Source organism: Rutilus rutilus, assembly GCF_951802725.1.
Source record: "Rutilus rutilus genome assembly, chromosome: 22".
Lineage (NCBI taxonomy): Eukaryota > Metazoa > Chordata > Actinopteri > Cypriniformes > Leuciscidae > Rutilus > Rutilus rutilus.
The window spans coordinates 3,438,748-3,452,631 of record NC_140227.1 but is presented as its reverse complement, the minus strand read 5'-3'; the positions used below and the strand labels follow the sequence as shown (position 1 = coordinate 3,452,631).

Sequence of the window (13,884 nt, the reverse complement as noted above, 5' to 3'; positions counted from 1 at the left end):
AGGAAAAAATAGTTCTATATTTATTTGGACAAATAAAATTCTGTCAAATTACAAATCTGATACAAAAAAGACAATTAATGAATTTAGAAATCCTTTTTTTAAACAAAAGAAATACAAAAAAATATAAAATAAAAATAATGCATAGCATCATTATAAAATAAAGTAGATATATCTGACTATAGATACATTTCTAAATAAACAGATGTGCACATACCTACAGTACACATTCACAGCATCTTCTTAACTACAGCCCTCAGTGCCTCTATAGAGTAAACTTAAATCACAGTATGATCTCCTGTCACAGGAGAGGAATGTTACTGACTCTTAAAAAATTAAGACTTTAAAAAAAAAAAAAAAAAAATCTGAACTAGCCTGCACCTTATGACCGACAATATATAACTTTTTTTTATTGCAGTATTTCTAATTCCATTGAATCCTTATGATAATTCACATGATGTCAGCCTTTTCCTGAGTTAAAGGAGAACTCCGGTCAATTTTAACATTGAGCTCATTTTTTTGTAAATTTGGAGTGCTGTCAATACAGAGAACAACGACAAAAATCGGTGTTGCCTACACCGGGTTATTCTATTTTTAAAATTTGCACTCAATGGGGCAGGTTTTAAACCCATAGCCCCATTGAAGTCAACAGGGTGCAAATTTTAAAAAGAGGATAACACGGTGTAGGCAACACCGATTTTTGTCGTTGTTCTCTGAATTGACAGCACTCTAAATGTACAAAAAAATGAGCTCAATGTTAAAATTGACCGGAGTTCTCCTTTAAGATTTTCTTTAGACTGTCTCTGTGTCTTTTATATTGAATGGTTCTCCTGAAAAACATAATCAACACACATCCGGTCAAGATTTCATTAGTGTTTGTGTCAGTACACAGAATGACAAAATATGAAGAGCAGATTGGTTATTTACCTGCAGAGCTTTCATCAGATTCACCAGATTTACTGATTCTGATAAAGCAGATTGCCACGATCACAGCCAGCATGAAGACAGCAACTACCACATATGAGCAGCCATACCTGAGGATTGGTTCAATATTTTATTACATTTACCATGAATTCAGTTTTCACAAAGCAAAGAAGTTAAAAAAAGAAGATAAACTCACAAGGATATCTGTGGCAGTTGTCCTAGGGAGAAAATAGGCCAAAGCAATTAGCATATATTAATATATGTTAATATAATATAATATTTTATATATATATATATATATATATATATATATATATATATATATATATATATATATATATATCTGCATGGGTTTATTGAGGGGTATCTGAGGGTACATTTACACGACAACAGTGTACAAAAAACATAAATGTTTTTTCTTTATGATGTTTAAAAGTTTCACATACAGACGACAACATTGTCAAAACGATCCCAGTTCACACGGATTCGCGCAAACAACTATACTTTTCCATTGTATATCGTGTTTAAATGTATTTCATAGAGTTGATTATAATTTTTGGGTGGATTGTTATTGTTGTTGTTTTCCTTTCTCTTTCTCTTTTCTTTTTCTTTTTAGCTTCTTGGCCCAATAACATCTTGCAAAGAGACTACCAATGAAAATGTCTTGGTTACGGCTGTAACCTCTGTTCCCTGAGAACAGGGAATGAGACACTGCGTCGATTTGACGCTTTGGGGAACGCCTCTGTGTTAACCAGTGTCTGAAACGCTTATCTAATCACGGCAATCCTTTTGGCCGGTGACAGCCTATGACGTCACTACTAGTGCGACCCGGGAGTATATAAGGGGCACCTAGAGAACATGTCAACAACTTATCGTCTGAAGGAACTGTTGAGCAGGCATCCCCGAGGCATGTGAAAGACGCAGTGTCTCGTTCCCTGTTCTCAGGGAACAGAGTTTACAGTCGTAACCTAGACGTTCCCTTTCGTCGATTTGACGCTATGGGGAACGATTTACCAACGCCACCATGCTGAGGGGAGTGCACGTCAAATTTCACTGAAATGCCAAAACACTCCCCCTTCGGGTCACATACAGTGACAGTATTCCCTACGGCCACTGCCCAAGCTATAAGCCTCAGAGAGGCCTCCGATACAATGAAGGCCTACCAAGGCCGCTCAAAGGCTTGGAACCAACAGCTTCCATGGAAGGGGTTTCTTTAAGGGAATATGGCCAGGGGGTCCAAAAGAATTCCCGTCCAGTCACTTTTTGAGGGGGACATAAAGTCAACCCCTCATGCCACCAGTGAGGCTGACCTGGTCTATTTTACTGACCTAGTCTTGCCAACAACCTGTCTGTTTCCTAAACAGAGTCTCTAACATTATGTTCCTCACTTGTAGAGGAATCCGATAGGGAGGACTGCAGATAGTTATCGCTCATAGACCGGATCATAGAGATGGGCACCCTGGAGAGTAGAACTCACTATAGGCTACGTGCACAAGCGTCGTGACGAACTTCCGCTATTGTCAGAAGTCGGCATATCAGTTTCCGGTTTACGACTGTCTTCATCGGCATCCGCTATAAACAAACAAGATGAGTGCTGCTGTTGTACGAAACAAAGAGTTATAATGTGCGTGACACATCTAAGTTTCTAAGAACTGTAGGTGGATCTAACGCCCGTTTCACACATACTCCGTGTGCAGTGTGTGTGTGTGTGGTGCAGCAGCAGCACGCGCTGTAGTGCTTCACATATGATGTGTTTGCAGTGAATAACTGATTCACGGCTGTACCACAAACACTTACTTACTATTTTTATTTAAAATCCAGAAGTTATGCTGCAACTTTTATTTAAAAAAAAGGTTTGTCAGCATTGCGATTCTCTTTGTACACATATACACTCTTTAATGGACGCATGCACGTTTAAACACAATTTAAACAACGTAGGGCTATTATTCCATGAATTACTTATATTAAATTGCTCAAGCAAGTGGTCAAATATTTAACTGTAAATTGACAAAAACAGCCGACTCTCATGCCTTTTCTTTTGCATTTAAATTTTAATAAAATAAATCTTGCATGTCACAAAGAACTTGTTTTTCCACCTCCACGAATGAGACGAGTGTTGTTCATTATGTCGCCTTGTTGAAGTAAATTGTAGTTTAGAGATCAGAGATCGTTTCTGCACCGAGTCTATTTTTGCTGTGCTGCAAAAGCTGAATTAAAGTGACAGCGCATGTTTCGTGTGGTCAAAATTAACAAAGATTGACCTGAAAATGTAGTAATTTCACCATAAATGCGTTTAATTAAATAAAATCTAGTAATCTCACCATAAATGCATTTAATTATATACTACTATTTTTCACAGTCATCTTTTTACTTTTAGAAGACCGGGGTAAAGCAAGGAAAAATACAATTTACTTCAGCAAGGCGACATTATGAACAACACTCGTCTCATTCTTTTAAATTTAAATGCAAAAGAAAAGGCATGAGAGTCGGCTGTTTTTGTCAATTTACAGTTAAATATTTGACCACTTGCTTGAGCAATTTAATATAAGTAATGCATGGAATAATAGCCCTACGTTGTTTAAATTGTGTTTAAACGTGCATGCGTCCATTAAAGAGTGTATATGTGTACAAAGAGAATCGCAATGCTGACAAAACTTTTTTTTTAATAAAAGTTGCAGCATAACTTCTGGATTTGAAATAAAAATAGTAAGTAAGTGTTTGTGGTACAGCCGTGAATCAGTTATTCACTGCAAACACATCATATGTGAAGCACTACAGCGCGTGCTGCTGCTGCACCACACACACACACTGCACACGGAGTATGTGTGAAACGGGCGTTAGATCCACCTACAGTTCTTAGAAACTTAGATGTGTCACGCACATTATAACTCTTTGTTTCGTACAACAGCAGCACTCATCTTGTTTGTTTATAGCGGATGCCGATGAAGACAGTCGTAAACCGGAAACTGATATGCCGACTTCTGACAATAGCGGAAGTTTGTCACGACGCTTGTGCACGTAGCCTATAGTGCTCTAACCCTTGCAAACGAGGGGAGTAACTCTACTCAAAAGCTTCAAAGCCACTCTGAAAGGGACCCTAATAAGGGGGGCACCTCCAGCTCTAGGGCTGATCTAACAGAGAGGCCTCGTGAGAGTCCTTCGACCTTCCGACCAGACTTAAGGAGCTAAGTATTCATACAGAATGATCCTCAGATAAATTCTGGAACAATGTGTTCAAACCTGATTAGACCTGTTTCTGGCTAGAAACAGGAAGGCTCCATGGGGGCCTGCAACGTGATACTTAATGCCTTTGCAATGCTACGCATCCACTTGTTGGGGAGCCGCCTTCAAGGGGCATGTTAAGGCCTAACTATTTGATAGCGGGACTGTTAGCAGAGCTAGCCACAGAAGCCAGGTACTCTCACAGACAACTCTGTGGGCCTCGTCATACTTATTTAACATTGCCAACAGGCAGTGTACTCAGCGGAAGTGCTACTGACCCTTTAAAGCAAGGGAAGTACAACCTTACGCTACTGGACTATCGAGGAGGCCTTCTGTAAGGCCTACGGCTTCGAAAGTCACAGGCGTCAGCCCGGGCAGTGCTTTGGCTCCAAGAGAGCATACTCAACCTTCCCAAATGGGGGGGAATAACTACTCTGTTTCTCTACCTGAGCCTGGGTGGTGAAGGGTGATAACATACGAGCTATGGGTAGCAAAGTACTCTAAATAATGACCCTAACAAGGGGAGTACTATCAGCATGACCCTGAGGAATGGTCTATATTGATGGACTATATGAAATATGACTCACCTTCTAACTGTGTTGGATGTGTAGGAACAGATGGGTCTGCAGTAGGAACTAAGAGAAATAAAAGATAAACTAAAATAAATGACAAGCAGCAGGTAAAAGGGAAAGTATATGAAAAGGAAAAAACAATGTCAGATACATAGGCAGGAAAATTTGAACTTAGAACAAAAGCAGCATACAGATGGGTTTACAAATACAAATTATACCAATACTTTTGGTCCCCCGAGAATTATTGTTTTTGTTCTCTTGTAAAAGTTTTCCTTAAAAATAGGCTCTGTAAATTTGCATACCAATATGTACTAAAGAAACATTTCAAAAGATGTTACAAAAACAAATTATTGAAGCTGCAGAAATATATGAAAAATGTAAGAAATGAAGTATTATTCTCACCCATGGCACACTGTGTGTCTGCGAACTGCATGCAGTTGGAAACAGTTATCTGTCCAATTTCTATAGGTTGAGAAAAGGGATTGTATTCTCAGAGCAGAACTGAAATGAACAGTCCAGTCTGGTCTGCAAAGGCATCTAGTCTATAAACTCAGTCATGTAAACAGCGGTGAAACAGTTTTTACATACCTTCACAGCTGCGGCATTTATTACAATCCACACCAATGTGGACTCCAGGTCCTTCGGAGCAGTTCTTGACAACATACAAACCTGTAGATTTGCAATGAATGATTATTTAGTGATTAACAGTGGTCACTGCAATATATTCAGATGTATTATTATTTAGTCAGTGGAGCTCACCTTCTGGGCAGTTAAGGCAGCACTGCAAATCTGGAAGTTGGAAATGGTTCTCTGGGCATGTTTCGACACATAGAGTACTGAGCGCCCCAACAAATATTGCCTGGAGTTATGAGAGTACTGTTTTAATATATAACTCTCAAATTACATATGTGAGATCTGGCTGATCACAAAACCAGTCTTAAGTAGCATGGGAATATTTGTGGCAATAGCCAACAATACATTGTGTGGGTCAAAATGATTGATTTTTCTTTTATGCCAAAAATCATTAGGATATTAAGTAAAGATAATTTTCCATGAAGATATTTTGGTAAATTTCCTACCGTAAATATATAAAACATTTATTTTTGTGAGTGACTGCAGCACAATCGCAAACATAATCGCCTTTAAAGTTGTCCATTTTTCTCAATGTTTAGATTTTTTTGCACCCTCAGATTCCAGATTTTCAAATAGTTGTATCTCCGCCAAATATTGTCCTATCGTAACAAACCACACACCAATGGGAAGCTTATTTATTCAGCTTTTAGGTAATGTATACATCTCAATTTAAAAAACTTGACCCATGTGACTGGTTTTGTTGTCCAGGGTCACATATGTCTAAATCAGGGATAAGAAACAGTTCAAGACAAGAAAATGGAAACCAAAAACAATTTCTGAAGAATGTAGAAAACAAACAAAATCCCTTTTAGTCATTCAGTGAAAAGATTATATTTACATGCTTGGTAATGGTTAATTTATCAACCAAAGACTTTTTCACAGTATTTAAAATGTTTAGTTCGCACATAAAACAGTTCTCACACACTTACCAAAACGTGTTTGCTGTCTGTTTGGTTCATTGTAGGTTGTAGACTGAAACAAGTGTTTCTTACCAGTGTCTCCTGTAAATCCTTTATACTCGACTTCTTCGACTTGGTTTTTAACCAGCCAGAAACAATGACGCATTGAAGGCGTGGCCTCTAGGAGATCCTGTAAACCACTTCTATCAGTCCCTCATCTGCTGGCAATCTATGTCAGAGCTGTGTGTGTGTGTGTGTGTGTGTGTGTGTGTGTGTGTGTGTGTGTGTGTGTGTGTGTGTGTGTGTGTGTGTGTGTGTGTGTGTGTGTGTGTGTCTTTTTTACAGTTTGTTTTTAACTGAGAGGTCTCTATGTGAGTCGGTGCGTCATCTCATATGTGATCTATGTCTTCTATTCTATTCTATTCATTCTTTATTTCAGACCCTTAGGTCCATATCACAAAGTAAAAGAAAAAGAAAAGAATAACATACATTTATTAAATAGAGCAATCATTATTTAAAACACATACAAACTTGGATTCCAGTGCTTCCAGAACCAGGAGGAATACCTTGTATCACTTAATGTAGGATAATTTAAGACCATTATGTTTGTATTTCTTGAATCACCTAATCGACACATGAAATTATACATATAATTCCTCAACACTGCATGCACTTAAGGTTTCTTAAGGTTCTTCACTAAACCACTAAATATGAACATTAAGCAAAATTCTTAATGCATCATTAAATGTAATAAAAGTACATTTTATCTGACACAGTTCCGGTCCACACAACACCCCATTACTCTCGGCCCACATACCGCAAAGAATGACGGCCCTGTAGTGGCCAAAAAATACAAGAAAATACACCACAAACAAAATAAAATGATCATAAAAGTATTAAATTCTTGTGCTGTAATCCAAATGTTCCAGTAATCTGCACCAATACTAAAACAGGTCCAGTGTAGAGTCAGTTACGGGTTATTAATTGGCTGAAACTCCAGTTATAGTCCGTTTGTGGTCCTAGTCCTAATCCCAGATCTGGGCCACTACAGGGACATCATTCTTCGCGGTATGTGGGCCGAGAGAAATGAGGTGTTGTGGAACCGAGCTGGGCAATATAAAATTTACTATGTGGGAAAGTGCATTTATATGGCCCATGGTCACAAGCCTGATTTGGGCCAGATAATCAATGGACTGATCTGGGCCACACTCCTCCCACCAACATTCGGCCCTCTTGGTTTTGCCGTGGAACATGCTATGCCATTGCCACACATGGCCCAGCTCTGGCTGACAGGAGACATGCCATTGCCGACAGGAGGCCAGCAGTGCCAGCTTAAGGACACATTTATATATATATATATATATATATATAAAGGTGATTTGACTTGACTATGTGTAACGGAGGCCAGCTTGTAAGAGCTTTGTAAGTAAACCTCATTCCCCCGATCTAGTGATGGGTGAAACTAACCTTTTCAAAGCCAGATGGTATTTGACTAATACGCGTATCCATAGCAGACTGGTGGGAGTGGCAATTATTTGTCGCTTTTTTTTTCTTCTGTATAGGCAGACCAGTTTTATTGAAAGCCCATTTGTCAGTGGTGAATTACCTATGTAAGGCAGGTGTGACCAAAACCCACAGTATTATTTTGGTGCCCCGTGTGAGAACTTGTATTAATTTTGACCTGACCTGACTTGATTGCATCAAATAAACAATGCCATTCAAAAGTTGTATGAATTTTTTTTTTTTTTAAGAAATTTAACTTTTTTTTTCAGCAAGGATTCATTAAATTGACAGTAAACATTTATAATGTTACAAAAGATCTCTATTTCAAATGCTGTTCTTTGTTCATCAAAGAACCCTGGGGAAAAAAAAGTATCATGATTTCTTCAAAAATATTAAGAAGCACAACTGTTTTCAACATTGATGATAATCATAAATGTTTCTTGATCAGCAAATCATCATATTAGAATGATTTCTGAAGGATCATGTGACACAGAAGACTGAAGTAATGATGCTGAAAATTCAGCTTTGATCACAGGAATACATTACATTTTATAATATAGTCACATAGAAAGAAGTTATTTTAAATGGTAATAATATTTCACAATATAACTGTTTTTACTGTATTTTTTGATTGATTGAGCATAAAAGATTAGTTTCATAGACATTTAAAACATCTTGTCGACCCCAAACTTTTGAACGGCAGTGTCTGTCACTTTGCTCACAGCTGGTTAGTCAAGTTTTGGTTTGCAATTTCTTACTCAGGTGAGTCAGTATCTTAAGTTACCATGGTGATGAATATTGCTAAAAAAACCTTCTTGAACCTGATACACCACTGTTTGCGCAAACTAATCTCAAACTTACATGAGTAGCTACGCACTGAAACTGGCTTGGAATACAATGGTTGCATCCAAAATCGTGTACTCTCTTGACTAGGTAGTTATTTTGAACAAGTAATTACTTTGTGAGCACTAAAAAAGTATGTTCTATATGAATGTGTGTAGTATGAATGAAATCTGGACGTCGCCATTTTGTCATTATCATGTGAGCCATGTGTCAGGTGCGTCGCTTTTGCCTTCTCTTTTAAGACAATGTTTTTCACCTATTATATACAGTTCTGCTCATAAGTTTGCACACCCCTTGCAGAACCCACAACTCTTAATGCATCGTGTTGCCATCTTGAGCATTAGTGAATGTTTTCACCTAATAATTGTCTATGAGTCCCTCAATTGTCCTCAGTGTGAGATGGATCTCAACATCAAGCAGTCACTGCTGAAAAAAATTAAATAAAATATGCAGAAGATGCTAGAAAATCAAAGAATGTGAGGACACTGGAGGAACGTTTCTGAAGATCTGTGCTCACTTTAACTGTTCAGGACAAAATATGAACAACTATTACAAAACATAAAAACTGTCATTGATCATCAGGTAACAACTCACAATATTAATTCAAGGGTATGCATGCTTTTTGAACTTGTTCATTTGTGTAAATTCAGTAATTCTTTTTAACTTGTGGACTATATGTCTGCATATGAAACAGCTTATTCAGGACAGTACTAAAAATATAGCATGCAATTTTTATGATCACACTTATTTTGTTAATATTAGTAACATCTTAAATATTCTGCAAGGTGTATGTAAACTTGTGAGCAGAACTGTGGTAGGGAAGTGTGTGATTTCAGACACTGGACTCTGGGTAACAGAGCTCCTGGCAGAAGCTCAATGGCACAACCTAGTGGTCAGAGTGGAAGAAGGTGTGAGACACGTTATGGACTGAAGACATCCAGATACAGATAATAAACACAAGCGATTTTGACATGATGATCACTCTCCTGAGAGTGACCCATTCTTTCACACGTTTGTTGAAGTGTTGGAGTGGTGTCCCAATACTTTTGGCAATATAGTGTAAATCAAAACTGCCAAATGTAACAGAATGAAAAATTTAAGCCACGAAGACGTAGCTATATGACTGTGAAGCTTTGAAGGGTGTTGATGGACTCAATCTATTCTACACATTCTATGTTTTGATCATTGTTCTAATTGTTCTGAATCTAGATGAAGACTTTTATCTCAACTTTTTGTTCCGAATTTACCCACATTCAAGTGTTCATAAAAAACAAAACAATGTTTGTGTAAAAGCAGAGGCTCTGTTCTTTCTTTTGATATATTGTATGCTCAAATATTCATACAACAAAATATTCTGGGGGCCATGAAAGTTTTGTGAAAATGATCAAAAATGCAACTTAAAAAAAAAAATGCAGACGGGGAAAGAGTTAATCTTCAGCTGAGAATTCTGTCAACTCTTAAACAAAGAGGGAATCAAACTGATGCTCTCCGGGTTTCATGTGATTGGCTTCATTGCATACTTCACTAGCCTACTATATAGGCCTAATGTAGTAGGCGACAAGAATACTGACACTATAGTGAAAAGAATAGTATATCCAAATTCACAGTATAATAAAAGAGTGGACAAAAAGTACCCAGATGAGATTATGAAATGGGCATATGATGGACACTTTACTATCCCACGAGGCAGTGTTGTAATGTAACGGAGTACAAATACTTCGTTACTGTACTTAAGTAGAAATTTCACGTATCTGTACTTTACTTCGTTATTTAAATTTATGTCAACTTTTACTTTTACTCCACTACATTTCCTAGATAAAATGTATACTTTTACTCCGCTATATTTCCACTAAGCATCTTCGTTACTCGTTACTACAAAATAAAATCAGAAGAAATGTGTGCGACTACAATAAGGGAGGTTTGGCGAATCACTGCTCCTAGATTGCAGTAGCCTACGCACGCTCCGCACGGCGCACGCTCTATTTCAGCGTAATGCTTGTTTGTTGCATGCCAAAGGAGGAGGAAGCACAACTGAAACCGCCATGGAAGCACGAGCACCTGGAGCACGTCCAGAGCTGCCAACTCTCACGCATTCTCCGTGAGACACACGCAATTGACATTTTTCACACGCTCTCATGCCACACATGCATTTTCTCACGCACAGAAAAATCGCGAAGCAAAGACACGGAGACCGACAGACTAGACAAAGCAAGTTACTTTATGACAACTTACCGAAATGTATATTCCTCATACATAATATCGATCAATAAGTGTTTTTCATCAGCGTGAAGAGGTCAATAACATAGCTGAAGGACAATTATGTCACATTTACCTCAGGAAAGCCATTTAATAAACATAGGCTAGCCTATAGCACAGTTGGCAAGAAAATAGAAAAATAGCTATAGAGAGTATTTTGCTAAATATGTGTTCTATATTACATATTTATTATATTTTTACTTATATCATTAAAGTTTTTATTATAATAATAAAAAACGCATTATATTTAAGTATTTTTAACCTTAAATAATAGCCTACTACCAGCTGATAGGGCTCTCTGTATGTTTACAGCATTAGGTGAGTTGTTTTTATTGTTTTTTTTTTTTTTTTTTTTGAGAAAAATTAACGCCTATCTTGTGTAGCCTACCTAATATTTATACAAATGAGTCAATATTAAATCAAATCACAATTGAATTGAAATAATAAAAAAGCGTAGCTTACCAGAAATTTTACCATCTAAACATTGTAACATGTCACTAAACCTAATAAAATTCAGTTTAATTACAAAAATGTTAGTGACAATCACAATACACTTATTGTGATGCAATTTTTTTTTTTTTCAGCTAAAGTTAGATGCAGTGGGAAATAAACGATAACACAAGTAGCCTACAGTACAGGCTACACAGTCCCTTCAGTTTTTCGCGTTTCAGTGATCGCTGAATTCAACGCATAATCAAAAAAAAATTTTTTTTTACTTTTACTTCAATTACTTAAGTACATTAAATATCAGAAAATTACCTTTGATACTTAAGTACAGTATATATCAGATACTTTAAGACTTTTACTTAAGTAATATTCTAAAAGATAACTTTCACTTCTACCAAAGACTTTTTCTAGTACGATACTTGTACTTTTACTCAAGTATTGCTTTCTAGTACTTTATACAACGCACAAGGCCACAGGAGAGGATTTGTGAATGACAGGGAATCGACGCAACTGACCCTGGTAGATCACATGATAATGACAACATGGCAAGCCCGGATTTCATTCACACTACTAGTGTTGCACGGTGCACCGATAGGCTACTTCAAAAGTATCGCGATTCTCTGAAATGAAAAACGTCACGATTCTTAAATTTATTAGTATCGATACTTCTAAGAATGACCGCGTTCCAGATTTGTAAGGCCGGCGACACACTGGATGCGTGGCGTGTCCGTTTTAATTTCGGCTCCCTTGTTAAAGGTGAACTAAGTAACTTTTGTACCTTAACTGAACAGCTTCGGAGTCATTGGAATGGTTATATTACTTATTTCGGGTTGAATGGTGGTCGTTTCGCACCCCCCTGGTGCCCGTGAGCGGAAAATCCGCACTTGCAACTTTGAGCCGGCGGGCCGCCAGCCGCCGCGGCAGGAAGTATCGCGTGATATCAGGTCTCGCGATGTAAACAATTGCTTTACGGCCAAAAGAAATCTGCTAAAATACTGTCATTATTGCGCTCCCTCACGCTGTTCGAACCCGAATGAAGAAGACGTTTTAAAGAATCTGCTTTGATGTCGTTGATCTACTAGCCTCTGGTGTCTGAGAATAGCCAACGAGTTTTTACAACAGTGTTGTCAAATATCTATTCCGAAGCTGTGGGGGGAGCTCTAGAGAGAAACCTGCGAGCAAAAAGCGAGAATACAGCGAAGAAATCCTGAAACTACTGAGCCCCGGGCTGCGTTCCAGTCCAAAATTGTCATGCCCTTCACTTGCTAACTTCCCTCCGTCTCGTTCACTCGGATGTACGCCATTGCGAGTGCCCACTACTGGCGGAAACTGCAATGGTCTGAACTGGAACGTCCTAAGCCCTTGATCACTTGGAATCAGCTGTTGAGTTGATGTATTACTTACATTAATTCCCATTTGTGCCCAAATTTTTCCGAATGGTTTCATGCATATAATCCTGTTAATAGTGTTCTATGTGAACATGTTCTGCATTTATTTTCCCCAGGTTTTTTTTTTCTTTCTTGAAAATCATATTTGAATGTGCGGCAACTATAGTTGCCGGTGGGCAAATATGTTGTATGCACCCCTTCAATGTAAAATATGAATAGGAGGAGAACATTTGGCATTTATCTCAAAATAACTGCTTTCAACAGATCAATCTTTATTCATAAACAAATTTATTATGTATAAAAGTCGAAGAACATTTGATGCAGACCCCCAAAAAAACTGCATCTAGCTTATAATCTCTTAAATATGAAAACACAACAAACAACAAATCCATTTGCCTTAACCATTGTGCGCTGTTCAGGGTCTTTTTGACCCACATTTCTGACTTTCATTCATGGGGATAACATGGATAATTTGACATGATTAAGTGTTTTTAAAAGATTTTTGCCAATCTTTTGGAAAATGCTGTTCTAAAAGTAACAATTTATCACTTTAACCAGTAGATGGCTGCAGAGCACCACTATTTGCTATTTGCTTTTTGACTAACTGAAAGACATCTTTTCACAAGTTTTTCCAGTTGTACTCATATCTACATATAATGAAATCACAATTATAATAATAAAAGTAACTTTTTGTCAAAGTTTAGGCACTCTTTGTACTGAAAAAAAATCTGTTTTTCAGTAATGTTATATTATGATTAGAATCAAATGAATTTGATCAATGGACAAAATTCATCCTCAAAATCAGAAACAACACAGAACACACATAGAAATAAAGTGGCACACTTTAAAATTGTAGAATTATATGAAAAACAGATGTTTGAAATAAATGATAAACTCTAAAATCTCCAACTTTTCTCTTTGTAACATCCTGATCAGGTTTGATTCTAATCATAATGGAACATTATTGAAAAACTGATTTTTTTTCAGTATAAAAACTGCCAAACTTTGACAGAAAGTAACTTTTATTGTTATAATTGTGATTTCATTATATGTAGATATGAATCTAACTGGAAAAACTTGTGAAAATATGTCTTTTAGTTTGAAACTTTTACTACTTTTAGAGCTCTGCAGCCATCTACTGGTTAAAGTGATTTTTTTTTTTTTTTTACTTTTAAAACTGCATTTTCCAAGATTTGGCCA

At 37.2% G+C, this 13,884-nt stretch overlaps 1 protein-coding gene across 1 annotated transcript; it reads right to left on the bottom strand.

The window, feature by feature from the left end:
- Nucleotides 1-727: 727 nt before the first annotated feature.
- Nucleotides 728-6,464, bottom strand: LOC311282299 (uncharacterized protein). Its single transcript, XM_084395983.1, has 8 exons — nucleotides 6,278-6,464; nucleotides 5,475-5,574; nucleotides 5,304-5,384; nucleotides 5,118-5,177; nucleotides 4,731-4,778; nucleotides 1,118-1,139; nucleotides 925-1,031; nucleotides 728-827 (listed from the first exon to the last, which is right to left on the bottom strand). The coding sequence occupies exons 1-8, from the start codon at nucleotides 6,305-6,307 to the stop codon at nucleotides 790-792; spliced, it is 486 nt and encodes a 161-aa protein (XP_084252109.1). The 5' UTR covers nucleotides 6,308-6,464; the 3' UTR covers nucleotides 728-789.
- Nucleotides 6,465-13,884: the final 7,420 nt, after the last annotated feature.

What these genes read in the sequence shown, in the direction of transcription:
- LOC311282299 (XM_084395983.1), bottom strand. Translation starts at nt 6,307, where the DNA reads ATGAACCAAACAGACAGCAAACACGTTTTG. An exon ending in TAAATGCCGCAGCTGTGAAG is followed by an intron (nt 5,178 to 5,303) that starts GTATGTAAAAAC and finishes CTCAACCTATAG; the next exon opens with AAATTGGACAGATAACTGTT. An exon ending in CAACTGCCACAGATATCCTT is followed by an intron (nt 1,032 to 1,117) that starts GTGAGTTTATCT and finishes ACCAATCCTCAG; the next exon opens with GTATGGCTGCTCATATGTGG.